We start from the raw sequence: 10780 nt of genomic DNA on the forward strand, positions 1-10780 counted from the left end.
CTTTTCAGACCGATGAGCTTTGTAAAAAATCGACACGTTTCAGAAAGGTGGGCATAGAGGAGCAACAATAATGTACAGTATGTGGAAAATTAGTTTTTTGAACCTTAAACCGCATAAACACATTGCATTACACCAAATACACAAAATAATGTTCTTTTTAGCAACATCATATGACCCCTTTAAAGCTCTGAACTTTTCTTCTCCCTTATGTTAACGTACAGACCTGAACCCATACAGAAAGAAAGATTTTCCCCCAGTGAATCGAAAACAATGTCTGTCTAACCTCAAACTTTTTTCAACATTAGATATATCTAGGGTTGCAAAGGGGTGGAACATTTCCGGAAACTTTCCAAAAATCCCTGGAAAATTAAAAAAAAAAAAAAAAAAAAAAACCTGGAAAGTTTCCAAAATTTCTGGAATATTTCCTAAATTTACTGGAAATGTTCCACCTTTTTGCAACCCTAGATATAATCATGGTGTGATTTATACTACATATTTACAGTTTTTAGCTTCATCCGTTCTTTGATATCATGTCTGTCACTACATGTAATCAGAATTAAATTGGTAGGTCCATAAAGACCCAACTTAATTAGAAACAATCAGTTCTGTAAATTGGTTATTGAACATTCAAACAAAAATAAGCAGTATTAAACTTCAATCAGTTGATCTCTACTACAAATAGAACACATTTGCCTTAGGGTTGGAAATATTTGAATGATTGATGGTGTGCCTGTCCTTGTTTGGTAGCTCATTTGCAAACAGCAGAAAGATTATCATTTTGGTTTATTGTGTGGGCAAGACACATTTTGCAACGTGGTCCCCTTACAGCGTTCCAGAGTCACAGGCAAGCAGTTGGGAAGAGACATAGTCAGTCAGAGAAACCAGCAAGTACCAATTACTGTCCACCTTGCTAGTTTAGGGTTATAATTCTGCGGTTAGGATTTTACAACATATACGATGTAGAAGTTCAAATATAGGACAATAACTGCAAGCTTATGGCTAGATGATGAGAAATCAAGACCACATTGTCTGTTTGAAATGGTGCTGTGGGCTTATATGCTGCGTGGACATTTTCATGGCTTTTTTTCCCAGCTTTGTCTCTTTTTTTCTGTTTGAACATTTCCCGATCTCGATTCTAATTTTGATACCACAATAACTAATAGCCCAATACATTTCAAACACCTTAAAGTCAGTAAAAAAATAAGAACAAATAAACAATATCAAACAATATGGCTAAGTTTTTTTTTTAAATAGCCTATATTAAATAGGCTTTTTTGCTCCATCAGTAAAAAGTTACAAATGAATCCAAAGCAGAATCAATTGTTAAATATCATCCTCCTTGAAACGTCCTTGTCAAATTTAGTGGACCAGAACATGACATGTTTTATTCTATTACAGTATGTAAACTGTGGAGGCTATGTCTTTTGAAGTTTCTTTTCAAAATTAGTTGGAATACGTAACAGTTCAAAGGCCTAATGGCTGCGCACCCTGTCAGGCTTTTTAAAATATATATACTTTTTTTTACATTTGGTCTTACATTTAGTAGGGGTGGGAATCACCAGAGGCCTCACGATACGATATTATCACGATACTTGTGTCACGATACAATATTATTGCGATTTTAAATATATTGCGATATATTGCAATTTATTGCCTTTTTCAAACTTCAAATTATGTCCCCAAAGGAAAACTTTGACAACATCTGTTTTAACTAAAAAGGAACATTTCTCAGTTTGTTTATCTCACTTCAGTTTTATTGTTACAGTGCAAAATGGGATTGTCAAGCAGACAAACTGACCAACACTTTCATGAAAACCTGTCATAAATGCTGTATGCACCTGGCAAACTCAACTATTTGTATTATATTATAGTCTAGTCTAGTTCACCTTAATTAAATGTGAACAGGTATGCACTGCTGTACTACTACAGGTATTTTGAACAGTGCATGTTATATTGGTAACACTTTACAATAAGGTTAATTAATTAACTACTTCAGTTAATGAACTAAGAATGAACAATAGTTCTTCAGCATTTACTAATCTTAGTTCATGTTAATTTCAACACTTACTAATGCATTATTAAAATCAACAGTTGTGCTTGTTAACAGTTAATGCACTCTGAATTAACATGAACTAACAGTGAATAACTGTATTCTCATTAACTAACATTAAGAAAGATTAATAAATTAATATATGAATAATGTAATTAATACATTAACATTCCTAATGGAACCTTATTGAAAAGTGTTACCTTAATATTAAATATCAATATATTATTTTTATTCACTTCTATGTAACAATCAGATATAAGTTGTTGTTGTTGTTTTTTTGACTAATTATCCAAATAATGTATAGTCCTACAAAGCTATTATTATCAGAGCATATGAGCAGAGCAGAGCATAGCGTCACTGAAGGTAGCATTATTTTAGCAGCGTTGCCCAGTACAGCTGAACTAGCCTATACCATGTTACAGCACAGTAGCGCTTCTGCAAACCGGAACAAGTAGGCCTATACTGCATAGAAATTTCCTGTCAGTGCGTTATTTGAACGGACTTTGCTTTTCCGGTGACCACCCTTTTATTTTACTATCTTACTGCATGCTGAAGGTGACCCAGCTGACCTCACCAGAAAAAACTCAACACCACGATCCAGTGGATTGTAAAGAAATTAATTTTATTATTCTACCGAATACTATAATAAAAGATCAATACTTGGCGTAAAATATACTATGCTGTATCGTTTTTTTTCCCCCCACCCCTAACATTTAGTGGTTTTGAAGGCTCTCGCATCTGGCTCCAAGTAATAACGATCCAAAGCATCATCAGAGTGAGCACGGCCTTTCCGTTTCTTAGCAGGAAACTCAAAGTTGACCTAAACCTGAGTGTCAAGGCCCATCTGATGGCTTTATTTTTTCAGCTGCACACCCTGAGAGCAATACCCTGCTTCTTAAAAATACTTTTAAGACCACTCGGTGCAGGTCCCGTTTCCTTCAGGGGCCCACTGGAGGAAGACCAACTTCTCGTTGTGAAAGCAATGAAAGACTGATGTGCAGCACATTTATTTGTGTTTCATAGGGGCCATGCAGGTTCTGTTGTGGGAGGAGAGGCCACAGGCAGACAGTGAGGAGAATCAATGCCTTCCAGCGAACTGATTGCTAAACCAACAAGTTGAGCAGACTTTATGGCTTTATTGCACACTGTTAGGGCTGGGCGGTCTACCAGTATATATACCCTGCAATGATAGAAACCTCTTAACCGGTGGAGCAGGATGTGTCCCAAACAAGTGAAGAAGGGGAAGAACCTGTTATTAAAGGCGTGTTTGTTAGGCACAACACAAAGCAGAGTTTAGTTTAAGGTTGCCAAGCAATAGCTTGGCGCATTAATAATGATTATTTTATGTGCGGTGGCAGGCGCGGGAATTTAAGCTATTTTACATCAACTTTAATATATTTATTATACTACTTTTAATGTGCTTTTGTTTTTATTCCATCAGCAAGGGCATTGAAGATGAAATGTGGCTGGGTCTTTCAGCATGACAATGATCCCAAACACACCGCCCGGGCAATGAAGGAGTGGCTTCGTAAGAAGCATTTCAAGGTCCTGGAGTGGCCTAGCCAGTCTCCAGATCTCAACCCCATAGAAAATCTTTGGAGGGAGTTGAAAATCCGTGTTGCCCAGCGACAGCCCCAAAACATTACTGCTCTTGAGGAATGGGCCAAAATACCAGCAACAGTGTGTGACAACCTTGTGAAGACTTACAGAAAACGTTTGACTTCTGTCATTGCCAACAAAGGGTATATTATAACAAAGTATTGAGATGAAATTTTGTTATTGACCAAATACTTGTTTTCCACCATAATTTGCAAATAAATTCTTTAAAAATCCTACAATGTGATTTTCTGGATTTTTTTTCTCATTTTGTCTCTCATAGTTGAGGTATACCTATGATGAAAATTACAGGCCTCTCTCATCTTTTTAAGTGGGAGAACTTGCACAATTGGTGGCTGACTAAATACTTTTTTTCCCCACTGTATATATTGTCAGGCATTTTTCTTTTTGTTTGCAACCAGGCCAGGGTTTTCAAATAAAATAAAAAAAGATCAAATGAAAATAATCAAGTGAATGATTGGCCATTGTAAAGTTTTGAATTCCCTTTATTGGGTAAAATAGGCATTATGTCATATTATATATGAAATAAGTCTGACAAAACAATCTGATCAGTTTTTTCCATACTGGTAAAGAGATGATTCTTTTATATATTCCCTCCTGCATATTTAATTATTCATGGAACCAGACATGTTTCTATAGTCTCTTCTGAGAAATATATTGGGTTTGCATATAAACTGAATGACAAATGAGTCAGCAGTAACTTACATGACTGATATCTAAAGATGTGCAGAGCTGTTAGCATGTTGGTGATAACACCAAGCTACATGATTTGCTTGGTTGAGAGTAATAGCGACCGTAGACTATTTTATTCTGTTAAAGAACAGTTGTTTCATTTATAAAGCAATATATTTAATGTATAATGATACCTCAGAGGTCCTTAGGCACTCAGTGTAATGTCATGCCCTAACCAAGGTTATAATTTTGTAAATTTCACCAGTTTCCACAAGTTTTGTTCTGTTTTTTTGTATTTTTTATTTATTGCTAATTTTAGTAGTTATTGTTTGATTATTTTTTCATGCATTCTTTTTTTGTGGTAGTAAGTTATTTATTTGAGTATTTTATAAAGGACTGCTTTAGTTTTTGTTTCGGTAGCACTTTCTTTATTAGTTTAATCCCTCGTTACTTGTGTCACATGTTGCTCTGCTGTTAATGACATGAAAATGCACTGTTCTGTGAACTTTAAATCAACAAAAAGCCTGTTTCCTGAAATTAACAGTAAAAGTACAGTAGTGCAATTTTAAGTTTCACATAATCTTTACAGATTGAATTGACAGTAAAGAGAAAACATATTTTATTAACTAATGTTTAATTTATGGTTTTTCACTGAATTATAAAACGACCTTTTATTTCTCTCTTCCAAAGAGATTTAAAAACACATGAATAATATTGTACTGTAAAATGACTCAATGAAATTTCTAATGAATTCTATTACAGTTTTTGATTGTATATAGTAAGGAAATGGGTTTTTTACCATATTATTTTTACAGTAAAAATTGCAATAATTTTTTTTACAATGTAGTTGTTTGTTTTGTCCCTCAGACAGATGCTGGTTCAGTGATTGGGTGGTTCTTTTTGACAGAATACACTGATAGTTTAAATTCAGACTTAGAAGAGTCATTGAAGTGAAATTTATCATCAAAGTAAAGTTTTGCCCCAATTATTCAGTCTCTTGATTTCTGTTAACCACAGTGATATTTCAAAGGTTGAAAAATTTTGATTGGCTGATTGTGTGACATCACATAGCCAAAATGGCTTGCCGCTGGAAGGATGCTGCTTGTTTAGAACGCAGAGAATCGCTGTCTGTTTATTTGAGGTTTCTTCATCAACCCTCTACGGATACCTTGGCAATTGAATCACTATTGGCTATTGCTCACAGTGAGAGAAAGTGTCGGCGAGTCGTGTGCCTTCACACTAGAGTTTACGTTACGCCAAATACACAAGCACAGGTGCGCTGCGCATCCATTCAGATGAACTGAAAAATATCACAGATCGCTTGACGGAGAGTGAAACTCTGAAGCGCTCAGTCAGAGTGTTCTGCGAGTAAAAATATATTTGTGCTAATCATATACTCAGCCTCCAACTCACACACTGGCGAGTAAAATCTGAGAATTTATTAACCATTGGCTAATATTAGACATCATTTAGTCACCCAGAGTGAAGATTTAGTTGCATATGCGAGTGATTTACTCGCAGTGTAGAGGGTTGTATATCCACAGACTAAAATTTTATTGTGGGAAAACCGTATTCTCCGGTGTCTACAGTCAGTCTAGCCAACTGCAGCTCCTTGTAAATTACTGAGCACTGTTGTAGGTGAATTTCCTCATTTGATGCTGATTAAAACAATCGTCCAATGAAAGAAAAATACTAGTTATTAGGTACACAGAGCCACATGAATGCGAGTAACAGATCTGTAAATTACAGTGCTCGAGGGATAGCAGCGGGGGGAAGGGTTGAGTGATGTGTTGAGCCGAACACCATTGTTACAGCCCTGGTGCCTCTGCTGTTTCTATGGCAACAGGAAAATAAACTGCTGCCAAGGTGGATCTTTGGATGAGGACCATGCAACAGGGAGAACTTTGTGAACGTGTACTCTGCATAGCCACTGCACAAATGTTATGTTTCTTGAGTATTAAAAGGCTTATAAGCATCCTTTTCCCCATTGGGTGTTGCAAATAATTATTATTAGATAATCAATGAACCTGCCTGCTTTTTTTTTTTTTTTTTTAAGAATAATTGTGTGAAAAATCCAGAAATTAATATAGACGGGTGCACAAGATTTTCAGTCTGATTCTCATGAGAGCACCTGGAGATTTGGTTTGTTGCTCACACTGCACATAGTGTGGCCCATTAAATATAACTATAAAAGTCAGCACCGATAGCCTAGTGGGCAGTGTGCTGACATATAATGCCGTTGGGTTGCAGGCGTCCCGAGTTTGAATCACAGCTCGAGGACCCACTCTCCCACTTCGCTTCCTGTCTTCTCTACACTATTCATCTTAATGAAGGCAAAATGCCCTAAAACTAAAACTAATCTTTAAAAAAAAAAAAAGAAAAATGTGTTAACTACATTTACTTACCATTTGGTTTGGGTTTGGCTTAGGGTTACTTGCAAGTAATTATGTATAATTAATTGTTATTATAATAGTAAGTATGTGTAATGTGTAACAAGGACACCTTAAAATAAAGTGTTACCATAAAAATTATATTAAATAAAAATGCAATTATTTTATAGTACACTTAAATGCTGATATTTTTTCTTTTTTACTTTTTAATATAAATTTTCAACCATAAATCAGCAAGCTTTTATTTTGCCGTGTTGCTGGCAAGTAAGTGTATGTACTGCTGGTTTTAGTCACTGCGAAGTGAAACGCATGAGTAAATGAAGTATCGTAGTTTTGCATTTTGCTCTGAAACTAGAAGCACATAGCCTAGGTTTATGCTTTTAGTTCAAATGGAAAACTTATACAGCATTACAGTTAGTCGATCTAAAATGGTGATCGTGCAGTAAAAGCAGTCAACCATATTGGTATACAAATGACCGGTCTGAACGTATTTAGCCAGCACATTTTTTATTTTGGTTGTGCACCACTTATGTGCACCCCTGAATGTTTTCCACGCATAGCGTGCAGACGTATTTTCATTATCGATTAGTATTAAATCCAGAGAATGATGTTGAGTTCTTCATATGCAAGCACCACTAAAGAAAATGTAAAAATACTTTGACTGTTGACTCTGTGTTGTTGTGTCATCTTGCCCTTTATAGATGTTCCCAGGCTACAAAAATAGCATACGCCTTTGCACACAGAGGGTCATAGTTAAAGAAATAGAAGGAAATCACAAATTTGTTACTGTCCTAATAGACTTTGTTAATCCAAAACTGCACCAGAGCCAAGTTTTCGGGCTTATATTGGAATGGACTTAATTTCTGGGTCACACACTGTCTATAATTGGCAGTGGAAATGGTACAAACTGTACCCAAATTTAGCTGCACTGCTGAGTCAAGATGCCTGCCTGTCTGCAGAGACACAGTGCCTCTAAATGATCCCAGTGCAGAGGTAATGTTTCATCCCGAGACAGTTCACCAAAAAGCTACTTTGAATTACTCTTTTAGCCCTCGGGGAAATGCCATTTTCAAGGCACAACCTTAGTATGAAAGTGAAACATTGGTTTCAGAGAGCAGCATTATCATCTGGGAAACATCAAGCCTGGTTCCTGTCTATGAAACCTCGGAAAAGTCTGCGTGGCATGTCGAAGTGAATGCTAGCAGAAGCTTTTGTCTGGGCCACAGGCAGTTTGTGGCCAAAATTCCGTGTGTTGCCCTGCTTTTGTGGAGTTTATCCCCTAAACTTATTTGTGTGGTTCCAGACGAGAAGAGGATTTGTTTTGTGTATGGCTCCTCTGATTGTGCACTAATTGCTCTGTGACAATGGAAGTCTTGCACAAGGAGGGGGTTCACTATCATCAGTAGGTTGTAGTGTCTTCCGCTAGTTCCCCAACAAATTTAGTTGAGCAGAACATAATAAATGGGGCTCATGTGAGGGCGACAGGCTGCAGATGAAGGGTTGGTGCTGGGCCCATCTGCCAGTTTATTGGCTTGTCTCAGGTCAGTCGCTCATAGGAAGAAATAGAATAACTTAATGATTTACTCAAATTAACATATCAGTGTGTCCCTAATGTCCACCTTCATCCCATGTTTGCATTATATCCAATTAAATATAATTTCCCGAACTGGATAATTTCCCAAAGTTAGGTCATTGCTCAAAGTTTTCATTTTTCTTCTGTTGAACACAAAAGAAGTTATTTTAAAGAATGTTAGTAACCAAGCAGCTGACGGTAGCCAGTGACTTCCATAGTATTTTCTTCCATACTATGAATTTTCATTTTTGGGAGAACTGTCTAATTAAGTTTAAATCTGGAATATGCTACATGAGTTTTCAAATCTGAAAAGATTTCATAAACTTGCCAACTGTTAACATGGTTACAAAAGACTGATCACACACTGCCAGACTTTCAAGTCGTTACAAACACAACAAACTCATGGAGAAACATGTGCCATGTTGCTGAGAGATGCAGGACAAATAAAAATAATGTGTTCTAAAATCAGCTCAAAATATTAAACATTTCTGATATCCGCCGACTGGATTAAATCAAAGTCTGAAGCTAGAAAATCAGAGTCTGCCTATTAATACACTACACAATTTTCTGGGAAATCTGTCAATTCCGATTGCCCAAAATCTGTAGACTGCCTCTAACCTTCAGCAGTTGTGTTGTGTATTCCGGCTTTTTGTTGATGCGTCAAGGAGATGCTTCATGGATTTGTTTTATAAAATTACATTTATATTGTCCTCAATATTGTGTAGTACTTGTTGCCATTTTGGTTTCTTCAAGCAAAAAGAGCTAGTGTTAGTTTTCTACCAGCCCTGCTCTATGGGCTGCAGTCCACATGGATTTAATCTCTATTAGGGCATGTTTTACATTAGGTGTCTCCTGCATTTTTGTCCCTTCAGTGTTCTTTATTTTTTCTTTTGGGACGGAAGAAAAGGAAATCGTTGTTTACCATGTAAGCACAATCAGACAGAGGAAGTGAGTGGCTTTTAATAGAGCTAGACACACAGAGATGGGAGTATCCAAGCCCATTAATCGTCCTGCTTTTGAAGAATATCTAGAGATTTACAGTTGTTTTCCCTTTATTTATTTATTTTACCCTCTCTTTCTTTGCACAGACTGGTTTTTGGAAACCTGTACCCAGCGTACTACTCCTACAAAGCAGTGAAAACCAAAAACGTCAAAGAATACGTAAGTATAAATGCAGTGTCCATTCACCTACTTTTTTTTGGTTGTTTTTCCATTTAGCAGGCTTTTGATTTACCAAACCAACTTGCAGTTTAATTGCTACAGGCTCAGTCTGCTCTGAAATAACCTGAAGTTTAGTGTCCCGCTCAAGGGATCAGTAGTGTTCATTAATCAACACTTCTACACCTTTTGGGTTACTAGCTCAGATTTTTAACTGCTAAGTCACACGACTCTTTGAAATGAGACGTGAACAGCCCAGCAGATTATTGTTTTTGTGCATGTTCGGGCACGTTGGGAGGGAGTGTGTGTTGGCTTGTATGTCTGGATCAGGTGACATGTTCTCTCTACACTTAGTTGTTTTAAAGGACCCACCCTGTGCAGCCAACATTGGGTTATCAACAAAGGTGCTCTCTGTTTGTTTTACGTTAACTGTGGTCAGTAAGCCTTGTCAGTCAATAAATGGGAAAACAAAGTAACTGGCATTACTTTTTTGAAAAAGTAACTCTGTAAATAAAAAAAGTAATGTGTTACTTTACTAGTTACTTGAAAAAAGTAATCTGATTACATAACTCGCATTACTTTGTAATGAGTTACCCGCAACACTGCATATATCAGTAAATCTGTAAACATAGGGCATCGACAGTAATGATTTTCTGAGCATTAACATTTTCTTAGAAAATGGTTCCTGATGAATGTCTTCATCTGTTGGAAACCAACAAAATACTATGCAAAACATTTCAGATTTAGACACTGGGAGCAGAGGGAGGATATTCCAAGATAAGCTTGCTTAAAGGAATGTCTTATGAACATGTTGAGTATGACAGATATGTTGTTTAAAACAAAACAAAAAACAAATCTATGATTTTTTTTATTTGTTAAAAACTGGCAGCTGTGTTTGCCAGAACCTTGTTGTAAAAAATGGTAGCAACATTTTTTTTTTTTTTTTTTTATAAAAACACATTAACTTATATAATGTAAATATACCAAAGTACTAAAATCTGTTTTATATCTTTATAATATACTGAAAAGCACCATAAAAACATAAGTGGTTAAGGGGTTCATACACACCAATACAGCATTATGGTAACAAATATGACACTAACATACTGCAATAATCATTAATTTATATATATAAGATGTAACACAACTGATAACTAAGAATAAACCTTTATTTAAATTATAAAAAATCAAATGTGTAGTGACTTTTCCACTGTAAATTAAAAGGTGGCTTGTTCTTTTGAATTTCCACTTCCAAAGTAATCCTAAATGCTTGTTTATCATATATACAGTGGGGAAAAAAAGTATTTAGTCAGCCACCAA

General features: G+C 36.1%; 1 protein-coding gene across 1 annotated transcript in view; it reads left to right on the forward strand.

Moving 5' to 3' along the window:
* reep3b (receptor accessory protein 3b) overlaps window positions 1-10780 on the forward strand; it is a 29805-nt gene that overhangs the window by 2615 nt on the left and 16410 nt on the right. Inside the window, exon 2 of the mRNA XM_016283241.1 lies at window positions 9391-9463. Coding sequence (XP_016138727.1) covers window positions 9391-9463 — 73 coding nt within the window. The remainder of the gene's footprint in view (window positions 1-9390; window positions 9464-10780) is intronic.

This window comes from Sinocyclocheilus grahami, unplaced genomic scaffold, assembly GCF_001515645.1.
Source record: "Sinocyclocheilus grahami isolate Dianchi unplaced genomic scaffold, SAMN03320097.WGS_v1.1 scaffold172.1, whole genome shotgun sequence".
NCBI lineage: Eukaryota > Metazoa > Chordata > Actinopteri > Cypriniformes > Cyprinidae > Sinocyclocheilus > Sinocyclocheilus grahami.